This window comes from Nycticebus coucang, chromosome 4, assembly GCF_027406575.1.
Source record: "Nycticebus coucang isolate mNycCou1 chromosome 4, mNycCou1.pri, whole genome shotgun sequence".
Taxonomy (NCBI): Eukaryota; Metazoa; Chordata; class Mammalia; order Primates; family Lorisidae; genus Nycticebus; species Nycticebus coucang.
Genome location: NC_069783.1, coordinates 43,989,092 through 44,010,354, shown reverse-complemented (window position 1 = coordinate 44,010,354; position 21,263 = coordinate 43,989,092). Strand labels below are relative to the sequence as shown.

Here is a 21,263-nt window from a genome sequence, read left to right as displayed (position 1 = left end):
CCCCTACTTAAACCTCTTTAGCACAATGTGCTATCAAAATAGGTGAATAGTAAAAAGTAAATTGCCATTGTTGATATTTATGATCTGGTTTCTGTTTCTACAATCCCAGACGGTACTGAGTTGTATAGTACTGTAACGGGACTGTAAATTGTGGAGTCCACCGTGATTGTATCATTTGGTTCCGGACCTTGTGGAACCACTGCAAAAGGCAACATCAGACTGTGCCGATTAAGAATGGAAAGGGGCCCTGGCGCCGTGGCTCACGCCTGTAATCCTAGCATTCTGGGAGGCCGAGGCAGGTAAACGGCCTGACACAGGTTGGAGACCAGCCTGAGCCAGAGCAAGATGTGTGTCTAAAAAAATAGCTGGGCTTTGTGGCGGGCACCTGCAGTCCCAGCTGCTTGGGAGGCTAAGGCAAGAGAATCTCTTGAGCCCAAGAGTTGGAGGTTGCTGTGAGACTGTCTCAAAAAAAAACAAAAAACAAAAACAAAAAAAGAAGTCCCTGAACAATCTCAGAAACTGATCTTTGGTGACCAATAAGCTTAGCCACAGATGATGAGACTTTCAATTTTATAAGAAGTCCAGCTTTTCTTCCTATTGCAAACACCTAGTAAAATCTATGCTCACTTTGGGGTGGATCTGTTGGAAAGCACACTCATGAGTCATTTCAACACCTTGCTGGGGTCTTCAGTTTCCGGAAATGAGTTATTAGCAATGGAAAGCTGCTTTTTAGTATCTTCTAACAATTCCAAGGAGTTTTGATCTTCATTTCTAACTTAGACTAACAACATACTAATTTCCCTAATTTTACACTCCAATTTCTTTGGCTGTATGTATCTGTAAATTCAGAGTGTAGGGTGCTTCATAAAAAACACAACACTAAAAAGTCATTTTTGACGTATACGAAGAACAGGTCCCACCCCCAGCGCTGTCTGGAAATCCTCGCTGCAGCCTGTCTACTTCCAGCTTGGCTCCGCCCCTCTTGGCTCCGCCCCTCAACCGCTGCTCGGGGTCTTGGCGGCTCGTTGCTAAGTTAGTCCGGCAGTAGAGAGGTGGGACTTCCGTTATTTGAAAAACTTCCGGCGGGAACCGGAAGGTGTGGTGCGGCACAGAATCCCGTGTCTTCTGACGAGCCCGGCGCGAAGGTGAGCTGTGCGGGCGTTTTGGCGGTGTTCTCGCGGACTCTCACGAGCCCAGGGTTCGAGCTCCAGTATTTTTGGGGCCATTAAAACAGTTATGAGCGCTTATTTGGGAAATATCACCCCCTTTTTTAAAAAGTGAAGTATCGTTACATTTTCTGTCAGCGGTCTGTGTCTCACAGCCTGCCCCGCTGAGATAACCTCCTAACTGCCGCGTGTCGCCTGGCGCGTCTTCTCAAATTGCTGCGTCTCGTAGCGCAGAGGAACAGACGTGGGAAAGCCCAGGCAAAGCTAGATTGTTTTTATCCCTCAGATTGTCGAAGATAGGGGAGAATCACCCTTTTTATTGTCAGATCATGGCTGTGTCTGAATCAACCGCGTTTTCAGCGGTTTAGGAAGCGCCGAAAAACTGTTGAGGAAAGGAATGATGGGAACTCTGGACCACTTTCCTCGAACCTCTCACAGGACAGCATGTTATTAGCATTATGTATAGGGAATAGGAAACAATGCTAGTCTTGGTGTTTCGGGCATTGTCCTTTGCCATATTATCTCTTCGCTTTGAGTAAACTGTTTCAACGCAGCGGATCTCAGGCTTCTGTATACAGCAAGACTGAAGCGCTCTTCCCAGCTCTGGTATTTTGTTTCAAACTTAGGGATCTGTGTTAGCATTCCAAGCACTTCTGTAGCACTTAAAATCTTACCTAGGTGCCTCATAAGATCTTCCTCTCTGTTCTCCTTGGATTTTTTATTTTTATTTATTTATTATTAGTATTAGATCATAGCTGTGTACATTAATGCGATCATGGGGCACCATGCACTGATTTTATAAACAGTTCGACACATTTTCATTACACTGGTTGACATAGCATTCCTGGCATTTTTTTAGTTATTATGTTAAGACAATCATATTCTGCATTCACTGAGTTTCACATGTACCCTTTTAAGATGCACCTATTTTTTTTTTTTTTTGTAGAGGTGGAGTCTCACTTTGTCACCCTAGGTAGAGTGCCTTGGCATCACAGTTCACAGCAACAATCAACTCCTGGGCTTAGGCGATTCTCTTGCCTCAGCCTCCCGAATAGGTGGGACTACAGGTGCCCGCCACAACGCGCAGCTATTTTTTGTTGCGGTTTGGCCGGGGCTGGGTTTGAAAGCGCCACCCTCAGTATATGGAGCGGTGCCGTACCCCCTGAGCCACAGGGGCTGCCCTGGATTTTTATTTTTATTTATTTTTATTTTTTATTTTTTGAATTTTTTTTGTAGAGACAGAGTCTCACCGTGTCGTCCTTGGTAGAGTTCTGTGGCGTCACAGCTCACAGCAACCTCCAACTGGCCACTCTCCTGCCTCTGCCTCCCCAGTAGCTGGGACTACGGGCGCCTGCCACAACGCCCAGCTATTTATTTATTTATTTATTTTTTTGTTGTTGCTCAGTTTGGCCAGAGCTGGGTTCGAACCCACCACCCTCCGTATATGGGGCTGGCACCCTACTCACTGAACCATAGGCACCATCCACCTGCTTGGATTTTTATTTATTTTATTTTATTTATTTAGTTTTTATTTTTTTTTCCTTTTTTTATCGTTAAATCATAGCTGTGTACATTAGTGCAATCAAGGGGTACAATGTGCTGGTTTCATATACAATCTGAAATATTCTCATCAAACTGTTCAATAGCCTTCATGGCATTTTCTTAGTTATTGTATGTAGACATTTGTATTCTGCCTTTAGTAAGTTTCCCGTACCCATTCTAAGATGCACTGTAGGTATGGCCCCACCCATTACCCTCCCTCCCTAACCTCCCCCCTCCCCCTTCCTTGGCCCTTTCCTCATAGTCTTGTGCTATAGTTGGGTTGTAGCCTTCATGTGGAAGCTATAACTTAGCTTCATAGTAGGGCTGAGTACATTGGATACTTTTTCTTCCATTCCTGAGATACTTTGCTAAGAAGAATATGTTCCAGCTCCAACCATGTAAACATGAAAGAGGTAAAGTCTCCATCTTTCTTTAAGGCTGCATAATATTCCATGGTATATATGTACCACAATTTGCTAGTCCATTCATGGGTGCATGGGCACTTGGGCTTCTTCCATGACTTAGCAATTATGAATTGGGCTGAAATAAACATTCTGGTACAGATGTCTTTGTTATATTGTGATTTTTGGTCTTCTGGGTATAGACCTAGTAAAGGAATTATAGGATTGAATGGCAGGTCTATTTTTAGGTCTCTATTCTCCAAACATCCTTCCAGAAGGACCGATTAGTGTGCATTCCCACCAGCAGTGTAGTAGTGTGCCCTTTTCTCCACATCCATGCCAACATCTCTGGTTTTGGGATTTTGTTATGTGGGCTACTCTTACTGGGATTAGGTGATATCTCAAAGTAGTTTTGATTTGCATTTCTCTAGTGATTAAGGATGATGAGCCTTTTTTCACGTGTTTGTAGATCGTGCGTCTGTCTTCTTTAGAGAAGTTTCTCTTCAAGTCCCTTGCCCACCCTGAGATGGGATCACGTGTTCTTTTCTTGCTAATATGTTTGAGTTCTCTCTGGATTCTGGTTATTAGACCTTTATCGGAGGTATAACCTGCAAATATTTTCTCCCATTCTGAGGGGTGTCTGCTTGCCTTACTTATGTTCTTGGCTGTGCAGAAGCTTTTTAGTTTGATCAGGTCCCAGTAATGTATTTTTGATACTGCTTCAATTGCCTGGGGAGTCCTCTTCATAAAATATTCACCCAGGCCGATTCCTTCGAGTTTTCTCTGCACTTTCTTGAAGTATTTTTATCGTTTCATGTCTTAAGTTTAAATCTTTTATCCAGTGAGAGTCTATCTTAGTTAATGGTGAAAGGTGTGGGTCCAGTTTCAATCTTCTACAGGTTGCCAGCCAGTTCACCCAGCACCATTTTTGTTAAATAGGGAATCTTTTCCCCACTGAATGTTTTTAAATGGCTTGTCAAAGATCAAATAACGGTAAGTACCTGGCTTCATCTCTTGGTTCTCTATTCTGTTCCAGACATCGACTTCTCTGTTTTTGTGCCAGTACCATGCTGTTTTGATCCCTATTGATTTATAATACAGTCTCAGGACTGGTAGTGTGATTCCTCCTACTGTGTTTTTATTGCTGAGTATTATTTTGGCTATTTGAGTTTTTTTCTTATTCCATATAAAACGAAGTATTATTTTTCCAAGATCTTTAAAATATGACAATGGAGCTTTAATAGGAATTGCATTAAAATTATATATTGCTTTGGGTAGTATGGACATTTTAACAATGTTGATTCTTCCCAGCCATGAGCATGGTATGTTTTTCCATTTGTTAACATCTTCAGCTATTTCTTTTCTTAAAGTTTCATAGTTCTCTTTGTAGAGATCTTTCACGTCCTTTGTTAGGTATACTCCCAAATATTTCATCTTCTTTGGCACTATTGTGAAAGGAATAGAGTCCTTGACTTTTTTTGGCTTGGTTATTGTTGGTAGATATAAAGGCTACAGATTTATGGGTGTTGATTTCGTAGCCTGAGACATTGCTGTAATCCTTGATCAGTTCTAAAAGTTTTGTAGTAGAGTCCCTAGTGTTTTCCAGATATACGATCATATCATCTGCAAAGAATGAAAGTTTGATCTCTTCTGACCCTGTGTGGATATCCTTGATCGCCTTTTCTTCCCTCATTGCAATGGCTAAAACTTCCATTACAATGTTAAAGAGCAATGGAGACAATGGGCAACCTTGCCTGGTTCCTGATTTTAGGAAATGATTTCAATTTAACTCCATTCAATATGATATTGGCTGTGGATTTGCTATAGATGGCCTCTATTAGTTTAAGAAATGTCCCTTCTATACCAATTATCTTAAGTGTTCTGGTCATGAAGGGATGGTGGATATTATCAACCTCAAACTCTTGGGCTTAAGTGATCCTCATTGACAGTGATCAGTTGAAAGAATCATATGGTCCTTATCTTTTAGTTTGTTTATGTGCTGAATTACATTTATAGATTTACATATATTGAACCAGCCTTGAGACCCTGGGATAAATCCCACTTGGTCGTGGTGTATAATTTTTTTGATGTGTTGTTGGATTCTGTTTGTTAGGATCTTATTGAGTATTTTACCAATCAATATTCGTTAGTGATACTGGTCTATAATTTTCTTTTCTTGTTGGGTCTTTCCCTGGTTTGGGAAGGTGATGTTTGCTTTGTAGAACGTGTTGGGTAATAGTCCTTCTTTTTCTGTATTTTGGAAGAGGTTTAGTAGTATAGGTACTAGTTCTTCTTTAAAGGTTTGGTAGAATTCTGATGTAAAGCCATCTGGTCCTGAGCTTTTCTTTTTAGGGAGATTTTGTAAAGTTGATGCTATTTCAGAACTTGATATAAGCCTGTTCAAAATTTCCACTTCATTCTGGCTAAGTCTTGGTAGGTGGTGTACTTCCAGGTATTGGTCAATTTCTTTCAGATTTTCACTTTTCTGAGTAGAGTTTCTTGTAGTATTCGTTAAGGATTTTTTTTTTTTTTTTTTGTGGTTTTTGGCCGGGGCTGGGTTTGAACCCGCCACCTCCAGCATATGGGACGGGTGCCCTACTCACTGAGCCACAGGCGCCGCCCTCGTTAAGGATTTTTTTAATTTCTGAGGGGTCTGTTGTTATTTCATCTTTACCATTTTTGATTGATGAAATTAGAGATTTTACTCTTTTTTTCCTGGTTAGGTTGGCCAAAGGTTTATATATTTTATTGATCTTTTCAAAAAACCAACTTTTGGATTTATTGATCTGTTGTATGTTTTTAATTTCATTTAATTCTGCTCTGATTTTGGTTATTTCTTTTCTTCTGCTGGGTTTGTGGTGATGTGCACACATGTCAAAACTTACCAAATTTGTACAATTTATTTTTTATTTTGTTTTTTGAGACAGCCTCACTTTGTCACCTGGTATTTAGTGCTGTAGGGTTATCATAGCTCACAGCAACCTCAAAGTCTTGGGCTTAAGTGATCCACATGTTTCAGGTTCCCAAGTAGTTGGGACTACATGCACTCACCACAGTCCCCGGCTAATTTTTCTATTTTTACCAGAAATGAGGTCTCACTCTTGGCTCAGGCTGGTTTTGAACTCCTAAACTCAAGTAATCCACCCGCCTGGGCCTCCTAGAGTGCTAGAATTACAGGCGTGAGCCACCACACCTAGCCAAATATGTACAGTTTAAACATGTGCAGTGTTTTGCATGTCAGTTAGACCTCAATAAAACTGTTGAAAAAATTTCTGAGGTTCTGATATAGCAAATAGGTGGATGGTGGTGCCATTTACTGAAATGGGAAAGACTGGAGTAGGAATATATTTTGCCTCCCCCCCAAAAATACGTGTTAAGTATTTTTGATAACTGTGAAGCATCTAAATAGTTTCAGAAGGAGGTAGTTTATTATGTAAATCAGAATCTTAAAGGCAAGGTTTTAATGAGTAGATGTTATAGATGTTTCAAACTGGAAGTGGATGAGATTTGGGTTAATCTAACAAGTTTTTTTTTTTTTCTTTTTAAGAGAGAGTCTCATTATGTTGCTCTCGGTAGAGTGCTGTGGTGCCACAGCTCACAGCAACCTCAAACTCTTGGGCCCAAGCTATTCTCTTGCCTCAACCTCCCAAGTAGTTGGGACCACAGGCGCCCACCCTAGCACCCCGCTATTTTTTTTGTTGCAGTTGTCTTTGCTTAGCTGTCCTGGCTTAGGCTCGAACCTGCCACCCTTGTTGCATGCAGCTGGCACCATATCCACTGTGCTATGGGAGCCGATCCATAATCTAACAAGTTTTATGATACAAAGTAAGAGGACACAAGAGGAATAGAGATGGAGAAAAGATCCCAAGAATATTGGTCTTTAAATTGGAGTAAAGGGCTGGGCGCAGTTGCTCATGTCTGTAGTCCTAGCAATCTGGGAGGCTGAGGCAAGTGGATTGCCTGAGTTCATGGGTTTGAGACCAGCTCTAGTGAGAGCGAGACTGCTGCCTCTAAGAATAGCCGGTTGTGGTGGGCACCTGTAGTTATAGCTACTTGGGAGGCTAAGACAAGAGAATCACTTGAGCTCAAGAATTTGAGGTTGCTGTGAAATACGACGCCATAGCCCTCTACCAAGGGTGACAAAGTGAGTCTCTATCTCAAATAAATAAGTAGGAGTATATGTAGCTCTGGGAGTATTCCTGGCATAGTTCTTAGCAATAATTTCTAGGTCCTCAGCTTTTGTATATATACACACTTTCAAAGTTTGATCTGCTTGAAATTGGCTTATGTGTTCATGCAGATTTTGCTTTCCCATTCCCATCCCATTTATACTAATTTTTTTTCCCCTTGTGAAAAGACACACTTAACTCTTACTCATCTTTGCATGTTATATTGTCTCCAGGGTGCCTAATAAAGGGACAGTATTTGTTTCAGGGAAGCATTTTTATTTATGTATTTATTTATTTATTCTTTCAGACAGAGCCTCACTATGTCACCCTCAGTGGAGTGCTGTGTTGGCACAGCTCACAGCAACCTCAAACTCTTGGGCTTAAGCGATTCTCTTGCCTCAGCCTCCCAAGGAGCTGGGACTACAAGCGCCTGCCACAATGCCCAGCTATTTATTTTTTTGTTGTTGTTGTTGCGGTTGTTATTGTTCCAGTGTGGCTGGTGCCATGCTACAGGTGCTGAGCCTGGGGGAGGCATTTTTTTTTTTTGCGGTTTTTGGCCGGGGCTGGGTTTGAACCCGCCACCTCCGGCATATGGGGCCAGCGCCTTACTCCTTTGAGCCACAGGCACCACCCTGGGGGAAGCATTTTTAAAGGCTAATGGTTAATTAAAACATAAAACCCTTATGCTAAGGGTTTGCTATTGCTATTTTCAACAAATTTCTACTAAGGCTGAAGTGTGGAGATAGAATTAATGTACAGTGGTCTGTATAGGAATGTTCTGAGTTCAGGTGTATTATAGAATGGTGTGGTGGGAGTGGTTGTAAGGTGATCTGGTTGGATTGTCTGATGGTGGAACTTAGCACCTTCAGGTTTTCACTCATGAGCTGGTCAGATTCTCCAGAGAAAAACCTTTCCATTCTCCCTAGAGAGTAAGGATCTGACTGGCAGCATTTGGGGAACTTAGTGTGAGAAGCGGACTTGAGGTTTTTGTATTTAGTCTGTATAGTTCCCAGGGCCATGATTATACTTCGTGTTCTGTAGTCTAGAGACTTTGACTTTTACTCCAGAGAATATATTATACTTCTAGACTTTTTTCTGGGGCAGTTGGCTAATAGTGTGAAGTGGAATAGGGCACATACAGACAACTTACACCTAGGCTTAAATCCTTCACTTTTAGTTAAAAGGTCACAGCTACTGCTTCCAGTGATTTTTTTTTTTTTTTTTTTTGAGTATAAATCCTCAAAAACCCTGCAGAGTCAACTGGTTTTGTTCACAGACAGCAGGTTTTGTTCCTGCTTCTGGCTTGGGATTTTAATTTTTGTGTAATGAAATCTGTTAATCTTTTTTGGTTTTGGAATTTTGAGTCAAGTCTAGGAAAACTTCCATTTTCCCACCCCTACTCAAAAGTATGCAAAGAGTCACTGTTAATTTTTGTAGTACTTTTGTAGTTTTATTTTGTACATTTTAAATCATTGATCATTGGGAAATATATTTTTGTTCATGGTGTGGAGTTAGGGATTAAACACTTGTTTTCCTCTGGAGAAATAACTTGTCTTAATATCATTTATTGAATAATTAATTTTTGCCTTGGCCTGGTTTGAAATACCAAATCTATCATACAGCGTCTTTCTCTATTTTTTATTGTGGTAATTTATTATATCTATGTAAAACAGAAATCACAATTAACCTGTTTTTTTGAATTAGTATCTAGAAGTACTCATTTGAGGAAGGCTGGCCTCTATAACTATAAAATCCAAAAGGAGTGAAGGAAAAGGCAAGAGCTTATTCTGTCTACTTTCCAGAGAGTACTTTGTTTTGTTCTCCTGGTTCCACCTAAACACTCTTCTTCCCAGTCTTTCTGCATTTACCTGATTAAGTTGAGCCATGGCTACTGGGAGAACGTGGACCCTTTGTGGCAACCATTTAATATTTCTATAAGGGATTACTTCCTCCTCTAAGTGGATGTTAGAACCAGAGGCATTGTAACATATGACTGGTTTAGGAACTTGAAGTGTTCCAGACTGTCAGTCTGATGCTGTTTTTGTGGTTTGGCACACATTCTGTAGGTAATGAATCTTTTCAGCTAAAGTAAACTTATTTACTGTATTATAAGAAATCTCTGGCTGTCTTAATTTTTTTTTTTTTTTTTTTGCAGTTTTTGGCTGGGGCTGGGTTTGAACCTACTACCTCTGGCATATAGGGCCCGCTCCCTACTCCTTTGAGCCACAGGTGCCGCCCTGTCTTAATTTTTTTTTTTAAAGCTGGGCTTTTGGTGGTGGGGGGATGCTGGACTAGAAGCAGCCTGCCAACATGCATTTTCCTAGAAAAGTACAGAAAGGTGCAGGCAGCTTTCTCCATCCAGATCCTTGTGGAATGACAGAGAAGGAATGTGGGCCTCTCAGAGCCGGAAAAGCCCCAAGGAAACAGGTGATGGGGAGATACGTATAATAAGATCAAAGACCTCACTGGGAATAACAGGAGCATAGAGCACTGGGCACCTTGCTTGCTCTCCTGGTGCTGTGTGAACTAAGCTGCTGCATAGCTGGCACCACCCTCACAGGTCTCTGCCAGGTCAGACCAGGGACCTGCCTGAAGTCTGTGAAGAGCCACTGCACCAGACAGCAGGTGTGATGGGTATTTGACAGCTGCTAAAACCATCCTGAGCTCTCAGGCAAGCTGTGCTGGGCCTGCATTAGGCTGGTTAGGGAGTGGAGTGACGTAAGCCATTCCTAGTGACTTGAAGCCAAGTGCTTCCCCCCATAGAGTGCAAGAGGGTTTGAGCACGGGAACTGACTGGGATGGGCAGAGCAGGCTCCAATCTGAGACTAGAGAGGCAGTGTTCTACCACTTAGCTTGGCAGGTCCTGGGAGGGATGTGGAGAGCTCTGTGGTCCGGGCCACCAGAACTGAACTGACATCAGCCTGTTTGGCATCCAAGCAGCCCTAAAGCCTACGGAATTGCCTTTCTCTTGATTGGCTCAGTCTCCATCCTCCAGGCCCAGACTTCCTCCTTTGCTTGGCTCCCAACCTCTCCCTCTAGGTTGTTACCTGTCTTGCCTTCCCCAGGAGTCTGCGTCAGGCTTCTGGGTCCTGCTCAGACACTGGGTTTCAGGCTCCTCCTAAAACCTGCCCTGAGCTTCTCATGTGGGAGCTTGAGAATCTGCCTCTGTGCCTGCAGAAGGGAGCCTTAAATTTTGCCTCTGTGCCTGCTTCCTACCCTCAAATTGGAGACACCATCCTCAAGTCTCTAGTGCTGCACCTGTACGGGGAGACTCCACCCCATTCTCTCTACTACTGCAGCAGCATTGGAAGATCTGTTCCAGAGTCTAAAGCCCTGCTGGGGATCCCCTACTGTCAAGCTGCCAGTACACTGAGACCTGGTTAGAGTATTGCACAGCTATGAGAACCCATAAAACTCATATCTAGCTGCTGTTATTAGAGCGCCATCTTGTGATCTCCCTTTATTCCACTCAAGGAGAGTGTCCAGCAAGGAACTGGAGCCCTTGAAATATGTTAGTCCTGAGCTGAGAAAAGAAGTCACAGATGAGAAGAAACCAGCAAAAGAACCCTGTAGCATGAAAAATCAAAACAGATCAATACCTCCAAGGGATCATAATGGGGCAACAGCAGGGAACTGCAACTGTGAGGAAATTGTTGAAATGACCAAAATGGAATTCGGAATATTATTGGCAAATAAGATGAATGGAATTGAAGAGAAAGTTGAAAACCAGCTAAAAGAAGCTCAAAATAATTTCAGGAAATTAATGAAATAGTCACTGAAGAAATAGGCAAAATCAAGAAAGATATAATGGGACTTAAAGAAATGAAAGTCGTTCAGGGAGTTTCAAAACACAGCAGAAGGTTTTAGCAACAGATTAAACCTAGGAGAAGAAGAATCTCAGAGCTTGAAGACAAGCTCTTGAACTAACTCAGTCATTTAAAGTGGCAGACAAGTACAGTGGCAGAGTAATCACCTAGGGCAGGCGTCCTCAAACTGCGGCCTGTGGGCCACATGAGGTGGTGGGATTGTATTTGTTCCCATTTTTTTTTTTTTTTACTTCAAAATAAGATATGTGCAGTGTGCATAGGAATTTGTTCATAGTTGTTTTTTTTAAACTATAGTCCGGCCCTCCAACGGTCTGACGAACAGTGAATTGGCCCCCTATTTAAAAAGTTCGAGGACACCTGACCTAGGGGTATTTGGGACTGCAAAGTGAACACACATGAGACTTGTTGGTATCTCTGAGGGAGAAGAGAGCACTAGAGCTGGGCTTTTGAATTTGGTAAATAAGTGGTAAATTTTAGTGGCATAGGGGCTAGTCATTCGATACAAGCATTATGAACTTTTATTATAAGGGAATGGTTATCTTGTTTTAGGAATAACCTGGCTGCTTTTTCAGCCAGTCAGTATCATTCATTTTATGGTCAGCTTTGTAGAGAGGCCTCTACTTTGTACTGTCGTAAGATACAGATGAAGGAAAAATGTTTCTGTCTTTGACATATAGTTTAATAAAAGACTTTATAATTTACTGCTTGATAGTATTATGATCAAATAACACTTGAGAATACTCAGGCACACAAGTCTAAGAAAACTAAGAATTGTCATCCTGTAGGAGCTTTTATGTGTGTGTGTGTATATATATATATATATTTTTTTTTTTTTTTTTTTTTTTTGCCGGGGCCGGGTTTGAACCCGACACCTCAGCACCCTACTCCTTTGAACCACAGGCCTGGAGCTTATATTTTTGAAAGTGTAGCCCATACTCTTAAGCCTTCTAACCCATGAGAAGGTACTTAGGTGTTCTTTTTTTTTTTTTTTTGCAATTTCTGACCGGGCTGGGTTTGAACCTACCACCTCTGGTATATGGGGCCGTGTCCTACTTCTTGAGCCACAGGCGCCACCCAAGTTAGCTGTTCTTTTAATTGGCAGCTACATAGCTGGGGAAACCAGTGCTCGAGCTTATGACTAAACATCCTTTTTTTTTTCCCTATGCACTGTTAGTTTTGAATGACACATCATTTTAGAGCTAAATAAAGTGATCAAGACTATTCAAGTCACACTGATTTCGTATTCTGTTTTTTCCAGATGTCATCATTGCCAAGAAGAGCAAAAGTACAGGTTCAGACTGCAGTATTGAAAGATGGATTTCCTTTCTTCTCTGAGTTGTAAGAATATTGGTTTAATATGGGGTGGGTAAATGATTATTTTAAGGAGTAATGCATCTGTCACTAACTGCTTGCATGATTTGGGTGGAAGAAAGTTATATCTTTTTCATTCATTCATGTAATGGATATTTGTTGAACTCATGCTATGTTCCAGTCTCCATTGAAATAAAGTGTTGGTGATAAAGTGTTGAATAAGAGGAAAGTAACCCGCTTACTATATAACATAATATAATATAACATAACATAATGTAAGCTTCATGAGAGCAAGAAGTTTTATGTGTTACTTTAGAGAAGTGTTTGTCAGCCTCTGAAATATTGACATTGTGTGCAGAATAATTCTTTGTTGTGAGGGCTATCCTTTGCCTTATAGGATGTTTAGCAGTATCTGTGGCATCTGCCCACTAGATGCCAATGGCATTCCCCCAAGTTGTGATAATTGAAAATGTCTCCAGACTTTGCCAGATGTCCCCAGTTGAGAATCTCTGTGTTACAGAGTACCATCGTGAGGTGCTCTGAAGATATTTGTTGAATAAATGACTGATTAATGTTAGGCAGTACTAAGTACTATAAAGAAAATGAAAGGTAAGAGAGAGCATGCTGAGTAGTTGTAGTAGGGGGACATTTTGGGCAGAATAGTGAGGGAGTTGTTTCAGAGGATGTGGCAAGAGATCTAAGGGAGATTTGGGAGTGCAACCTGCAAGGATCTTGGGGATGGGTCTTCCAAATAGAGCAATAAGTGCAAAGACCGAGGCAGGAATGACTTTGGTGTGTTCAGCAAACAGTAGGAAGACCAGTGTGGCCAGTCCAGAGGTTCTAATAGGCTGTGACAGGGTCTTGAGATTTTATTTGAAGTAGGTTGGGAAGCCTTTGGAGGGTTTTGCACAGCGATGTGACATGATCTGTTTTGCATTTGTAAAATATTCTAGTTTCTTTATGGAGAACAGACTATAGTGGGGCAAGATTGGAAGCAGCGGAATGAGTTAAGTAAGCCATTGTGAAGCTAGGATTCTAAAAGTGAAACTGATGAAAAATGGTCTAATTTGGGATATATTTTGAAGGTTGAATATGGTGTATTGTATTTGAGATATGAAAGAGGCATTTTGGGAAGACTGGAAGGGGAATAGGTGTGAGGTATGGTAGAATCAGAGGTTCTAATCTGGATTTCATAAAGTTTGGGTGATTGCCAGAGATCCAACTGAAAGGGGATATGCAAGTCTTAATTTCAGGGGAAAGTTCAAGTTGGAGATACTGTATAAGCTGAGATCCCTGTTTTGAGTCATAGGACAAGATAAGATTAGCTAGCAGAAGAGCATAGAGAGGGAAGAAGAGGGCCAAGGATTAAGCCTTGGGGGGATTTTAACGTTTAGAGGATGGAGAGAGAAGGAGGAGTCGGACTGAGGAGTAGCTTCTAGAAGTAGGATGAAAACCAGGGGAGTAGTTCTTGGAAGGGATGTAAAGGACGTTCTGTAAGGGGTACCAGATGCTTCTGAGAGCTCACATGTGATTGAGAACGAGTGTTGAGTAACTGCTTCATATATAGCAAAATGATAGCTGTGCTTGTGTTTCCTTTGTAAGTAAAAGCACTTTAATCTTGGCAGTATTCCTATGTGAAAAAGGTTTTAGTCAATAATCCTACTTTGATGAGACTCCTGGAAGAAGCCATCCTGCTCAGTTTGATGATAGTGTGGGTGGAACCCTGGTTTTCTGATTCCTTGGTTTTCTAATTCTAGTTCCTTTCAGTTTCACTGCTATTGTGTTACATTATTCTAAGGATTCCTGTTTTTTTTTTTTTTTGACTCTTAGTAGCATCCATCTCTAAAGAAAACTCTGAGAGTACTAGTGGTTTGACCTATCATAATTGTGATCTCCTAGAGCAGTGGTTCTCAACCTTCCTAATGCCACGGCCCTTTAATACAGTTCCTGTGGGTTGAGAACCGCTGTCATAGGGTATAATTTAGCTAAGAAGTCATTCAATCAGGTTTTTGCCTCCAAGTAGAACTTAACATTGAAAAACTTAGACATCCTTATTCCCTAGTGTCCGTGAAGGAAGTGGTCATCCTCCCCTCTAATACTTACCTCTTACATTAGGGTAGAAGTAGAATTAACTGGCTTTAACAAGAGTTACATGACTGCTTTTTCTCTGCTCTTGCTGTGAGTTTAATTCTTTGTTGTTAGAAAAGTACTGCAGCAGCACCTGATGTAGTTTAATCAGGAAACAAATCTATTCTTTGTAAGAAAAAAAGGGTTAATTAAAGCAGTTGGAAGAGTCTTCATACTGGCTTTTTATGTAATTTAAGGTGTTTGCTAGAGCTGTTTTTCACTCTTTCATTGATTTGAATAACTTAATACAATTTAAATGAATTTGATTAGCACTTACGAATTTAAGTACTTTTCACTGTTAAAATTGAAAAGCTTATGTTGATTGTGGTATGACATGACCCAGTAAATTACTTACATGATTACATAAATGATTTTTTATGTGGAATGTGTGTGTATATGTGTTGGGTGAAAAGAGAATGGAATACCTTTGATATATATTATATTGGGTATTTTTACATTGGTCTCTGATCAGCTTTCTTGGTTCATTTCTTAGCAGTGATAGTTCACAGCCTGAACTCCTATGGCTCCACTTTATATTAAACATCTCCTACTTTGTCATTTATTCAAAAAGCATTGTTTTTTTTTTTTTTTTTAACTTTGACATTTAGTTTTATTTTTCCTGGAAATTCTACTGTCAATTTACTCCTAGATCATCTGCCTCTGAAGATGACAAGGAAGATAGTGCCTGGGAGCCCCAAAAGAAAGTTCCTAGAACCCGTAAGCAGCCTGCTCCCAAGGAATCTAAACCAAAGAGGGTATCTCGGGTGAAGAATATGCCACAGATGAGTGATGGCTCAGAAGGCATTGCTGTCAAAGAGGAGCTGGTAGGTGCTGTAGCAAGATAGAGGGTTTAGTGTTACTTTCTTTTTACACAGAGTAGGACAAAGCATGGAAATGGCAAAAACTGCTAGCATTGGTGTCCCCTGCTGTGGGTGTAATATTTATCATCTGGTCTACTGTGTTTCTGTGCTTATTTCCTTTTCCTTGTCTAGGGAGTGGTCTAGGTATGATAGTGGTGGTAACGAAGGTAGAATTAGCAAATATTTGAATGCTTATCATTAGCCAGGCAGCTGTAACCATTGAGGCAAGTGCTGTTATTATCCTGATTTTATAGATAAGAAAGCTGAGGTGAGAGATGTTCAGTGATTTGCTCATGGTACACAGATAGTAAGTGATGGAACTGGGTTTCTAAGTTAGAACATGATTTTGTCTGCATTTTGGGAACTGATACATCTCTCATGGGTGTTTTTACATTAGCCATGCTAATGATGCGAGTGATGTATGCAATCAGAGTGCTGTCTCGAGGACTAGAAATTCTTTTTTTTTTTTTTTTTTTATTGTTGGGGATTCATTGAGGGTACAATAAGCCAGTTACACTGATTGCAATTGTTAGGTAAAGTCCCTCTTGCAATCATGTCTTGCGAGGACTAGAAATTCTTATGACCAGCACTTTTTCTCTTTAGAGGCTGAATTAAATAGAGAATTAAATAGTCAGAAATTTGCTTGATGAACAGACTCAGAATACGAGGATTAGATAAATTCATTCATTTAAGTTTATTGAATGTCTGCTGTGTTCTAGGCATTATGCTTGACACAGTGGCAGTTGAATGTTTTAATTGCACAAAGCTAAGGTAGTCTGAAGTATGTGTCTCACAGCAAGGCTATCTTTTTGGGATGAAAATATCTCAGAATCTGTTTGCTAAGCTTTCCTTTCTTTCATACATTAATCAGTAGAATGCCAATCATATTTGCTTTCCATAGTTTTCCTTTTTCTGCTTCTCTGTTCTGGCAACCTCTTTTATGATAGACACTTCCTTTCTTTAGTTCTGCCAATTCATTTTATTAGTGTATTATCAACTTCTGTAGGCCTGGGAGTTATTTTGTCTTTTTATGTCTGCTATGATTCATTATATTTTGAGCAAAATATTTAATACCCAGAGGGTTATCTAATGTTCATCATTTTCAAGTTCAGATGGTGGTTGTAGGTGGGCACTGGAGTGGGATTACTCTTACTAGTTCCCAATATTTTTAATAGTAATTTTGGAAAATAGAGTTGGTAAGAGAGAAGATTTAATTTTGACTGAAATTTACTTTGGGAGTTGTTTGTGTTATGTGCATCATTGGATGATGGAAAACAGGCTAGCTTGCAAAACTGTCAGCTCCTTAGTGACAGGGTCTTTATCTTATTTACTACTCTTCCCAAAGTCATGATGATTGCCAGCTCTCATTCCTTCTCACCTGAGCTGTCACTTGGATGGGGGTGGCAGGGTAGTGGTGGTGATAGTTCTTAGATGCTTGTGTGGACTCCTATTAAAGAAAAATGCTTGACATTACCTTGTTGTCACTCTTTTTCTGTCCTCTAGACTGCTGCATTAAATGGGTAGCAGGTGTAGCTTGTTAAGTTTTAAGAGTGTGTGAGATTCTATCCCCCATCCCCCAAGTGGTTGACTTTGATTACAAGTTTTAATTTTGGTTTTCTGGCATATGTAGACATTGCTTTGCTTATTTTTAAAAATTAAACTTCTTATTTCTAACTAATTCAGATACAGTGGTAAGAATAGAGGTGTTCCACGTACTCTTTATCTAGTTTCCCCTAGTGGTAACATCTTGCAAAATTAGTGAAATATCACAACAGTATATTGACATTGATAAAATTAACTGATCTTAGATTTTGCCAGTTTTACTTGTGTTCATTTATGTGTATGTGTGTGTATTATTTCTATGCAGTTTTATCACATGCATGGGTTTATGCATCTATCACCAAGATCTTTGGTGTTGCCCTTTTATTTATTTATTTATTTATTTATTTTTTAAGTTTTGGCCAGGGCTGGATATGAACCTGCCACCTCTGGTATATGGGGCTAGCACCCCACTCACTGAGCCACAGGCGCCACCCAATGTGTTGCCCTTTTTTATAGCCACACCAGCCTCCCTCTTAACCCCTCCCACTGTCATCTCGGACTCCTTGTCACTACCGATCTGATCAGGAATAATATGTAAATAAAATCATATAGTATGATTGGCTTTTTTTCCTACTCAACATAATTTCCTTGAAATTCTTCCAAGTTTTTGTGTGTATTAATGGTTGCAGGGTGATCGGTTTTTATCTTCTAATTCTCATGTATTCTCTTTGTGTTTTGATAGAATAGCTCTGTGGCTATTGCTGATGTTGATCTGGAAGACAGAAAAAATAAATCAGATACTGTACAGACACTAAAAACAGTGAAGACAAAACGGAAAAAGTCAGCTGAGCCACTTTCAGCGCAAAGGACTAAAAAGCTGAAAATTGAAGAAGAAACGAGCAAAATTGGAAGCTTAGAGGGTGGGAATACCAGTACAGAGACACCATCCACAAGCACCATGTGGCAAGGTACATGCAAGAAGGAAAAGAAGGATGATGACTTTACATTTGTTCCGTCCTCTTTTAAGATAATGAAGATTGAAAGGTATCCTCGGGGGCAGCCTGTCAGGGCTCCAGCAGATGCCTATAATATTAGAGAAGAGATCCAAATGCACTGGGATATAGTACAGGTATGTGTAACCCTTTTCTGTCACTTTAGGTGTTTTGACTACTAAAAGAATTATACTGGCCAAGGGAAAGGCTGAGAATTTTCAATTCTTTTTTCAGTTTTGTTAGTGATTTCTGGAGATTTTGGCTTTTGGTTCTTTTCTTGGGTATAGTGTTCTGTGTTATGGCTTCTCATCGTTAGTTCTTTGGCTAAGAGCTGTGACCTTAGTCAAGGTAGGTCTTTGCCATGGTGTTTTAGTGAACATCGGTCTAAACTCTAGACAGATTGTGCCAACTCTAGACAGATTTTACCCAAAGCTTTGTTAAGTTTTTGATTTGAACTTGGACTATATTTCCTTATAAAAGCAGTACAGGTGACTAGGCCATTGGCTGTTCATAATACCTATTTAACCTTTAGTGTAATGTAATTTTCAAACAAGGCCTAGTAATTTTTTTTTTTCTTTTAGAGACAGAGTCTTACTTTGTTGCCTTCGGTAGAGTGCTGTGGTGTCACAGCTCTTGGGCTTAGGCAATTCTCTTGCCTCAGCCTCCCAAGTAGCTGGGACTACAGGTGCCCACCACAACACCTGGCTATTTTTTGGTTGCAGTTTGGTCCGGGCTGTGTTCGAACCTGCCACCCTTGCTATATGGGGCCAGTGCCCTACTCACTGAGCCATAGGCGCCGCCCAGGCTTAGTAATTTTTTAAAGGAAATTGCTATAAGAATTCTAAGTGAAGGTGCCTTCTCCCAGCTTTTGGGGGGCTGGCTTTGGGGACTGTTGAGGAGACCTGAAGGGTGGCTCATGAGCAGTGATTCTCAACCTTTTGTCTGCCCTAGCATGTTCTGAGACCATTTCAAACTTAATTATGGCAGTGCCTCTCAGGGTGGTTAGGGGTGATCTCTCTCTCTGTTGTCTGTCCCACGTGATTCTTTGTGTACTCCTTCCCTGCTGTGATTTGTGGCTGTAGAATCCAAAGCCTCTGCTGGATCTGAATTTTACTTTTCAGTCTGGGGCTGTCTATGTATTTTCTTTTTACCCATGCTTCCTTTTCTATTACCTATTACTAGAATATTACCAGTAGTTTTTAATCATGATTTTTCTTCTCTGTGGCCCACTTAAGATGTAGGATGTTGCCTCATAGCTTTCCTTCTCATTCTTGTTTCTGTTGGAGAAACATTATATTAGGTTCCTTTCTATGCCTTCTTTTTCTTTGTTCATTTAGACGTACAAGGCAATGTTTTTTATCACATTCACTCTGAAGGGTTTCATAAAAAGCAGAGTCCTTGGTTCCAGACCAGACCTGTAGGGGCAGATGAACATGTCCCACTTCCCTCCCCTTTCCCCTAACGCTTTTTTGAGACAGGGTCATTATGTTGCCCTGGATAGAGTGCTATGACGTCATAGCTCACAGCAACTTCAAACTCTTGGCCGCTAGCTATTCTTTTGCCTCAGCTTCTCAAGTAGCTGGGACTATAGGCACCTGCCGCAATGCCCAGCTATTTTTTGGTTATAGTTGTCATTGTTGTTTGGCAGGCCCGGGCTGGGTTTGAACCTGCCAGCTCCTATGTGTGTGGCTGGCTCCCTAGCTGCTGAGCTATAGGCACCAAGCCCCTTTACTTAACACTTTTAAGCTTATTTCTATTATTGACATAGATCCATCCCTGGTAATTAACAATTATTCAGGAAGAAGAGGGGAAGATTTCAAAGACCATGAAGTCTCTCGTCTTAGGAGATTTAGTAATAAGTTATTCATAGCTAGCTCTGACACTTTGCCTTCTACCCTATCCCCTAATCTCTGTTTCAGAGATGAAAATGACCCTGCCTTAGCCTTGTCTCTAGGTTACAAGTAATAGAAATCTACTTCTAATGAGCTTAAGTAGAAAAAGTTTATTACCAAGGGACTTTTCAAAGAACAAAAGGGTCAGAATGTGATCAAGTCTCCCAAAGGACTTGAACTGGAAATTGGAAAACTGAGGATTTGGATAACATACTCTCACCATTCTCTCTTTTCCCCACTGAATGTTTTTTTTTTTTTTTGGTTTTTGGCCGGGGCCGGGTTTCAACCCGCCACCTCTGGCATATGGGACCGGCCCCACTGAATGTTTTTAATTGGCTTGTCAAAGATCAAATAATGGTAAGTAGCTGGGTTCATCTCTTGGTTCTCTATTCTGTTCCATACATCTATCTCTCTGTTCTTGTGCTAGTACCATGCTGTTTTGATCACCATTGATTTATAGTATAGTCTGAGGTCTGATAGTATGATTCCTCTTGCTTTGTTTATATTTCTGAGTAATGTCTTGGCTATTCGAGGTTTTTCTGATTCCATATAAAACGAAGTATTATTTTTTCAAGATCTTTAACGTATGACAGTGGAGCGTTAATAGGGATTGCATTAAAATTGTGTATTGCTTTGGGTAGTATGGACATTTTAACAATGTTGATTCTTCCCAGCCATGAGCATATTATGTTTTTCCATTTGTTAACATCTGTTTCTTTTTGTAGAGTTTCATAATTCTCTTTCACGTCCTTTGTTAGATAAACTCCCAAATATTTCATCTTCTTTGGCACTACTGTGAACGGAATAGAGTTCTTAACTGTTTTTTTTGCTTGACTATTGTTGGTATATATAAAGGCTACCGATTTATGAATGTTGATTTTGTAACCTGAGCTGCTGTATATTCCTTGATTGCTTCTAAGAGTTTTTTAGTAGAATCCCTGGTGTTTTCCAGATACACAATCATATCATCTGCCAAGAGCGAAAGTTTGATCTCTTCTGACCCTATATGGATACCCTTAATTGCCTTTTCTTGCCTAATTGTGATGGCTGAAACTTCCATTCCAATGTTAAAGAGTGGAGACAATGGGCAACTTTGCCTGGTTCCTGATCTGAGTGGAAATGATTTCAGTTTAACTCCATTCAATATGATATTGACTGTGGGTTTGCTGTAGATGGCCTCTATCAGTTTAAGAAATGTCCCTTCTATACCAATTTTCTTTTTTTTTTTTTTTTTTTTTGCAGTTTTTGGCCGGGGCTGGGTTTGAACCCACCACCTCTGGCATATGGGGCCAGCGCCCTACTTTGAGCCACAGGTGCCGCCCATCTATACCAATTTTCTTTTTTTTTTTTTTTTTTTTTTTTGTAGAGACAGAGTCTCACTTTATCACCCTTGGTAGAGTGCCGTGGCGTCACACAGCTCACAGCAACCTCCAA

General features: G+C 40.5%; 1 protein-coding gene across 7 annotated transcripts in view; it reads left to right on the top strand.

Annotated features, from left to right (window-relative positions):
* Positions 1–21,263, top strand: part of SRBD1 (S1 RNA binding domain 1) — a 291,329-nt gene that overhangs the window by 36,826 nt on the left and 233,240 nt on the right. For 5 of the 7 annotated variants that reach the window (XM_053589735.1, XM_053589734.1, XM_053589738.1 and 2 more), the window contains 3 exons: positions 12,364–12,443; positions 15,193–15,367; positions 17,688–18,074. In XM_053589735.1, coding sequence (XP_053445710.1) covers positions 12,364–12,443; positions 15,193–15,367; positions 17,688–18,074 — 642 coding nt within the window. Of the gene's footprint in view, positions 1–997; positions 1,146–1,169; positions 1,278–12,363; positions 12,444–15,192; positions 15,368–17,687; positions 18,075–21,263 lie in introns of those variants that run through there. The other 2 variants (XM_053589733.1, XM_053589737.1) reach the window with 2 other exon arrangements.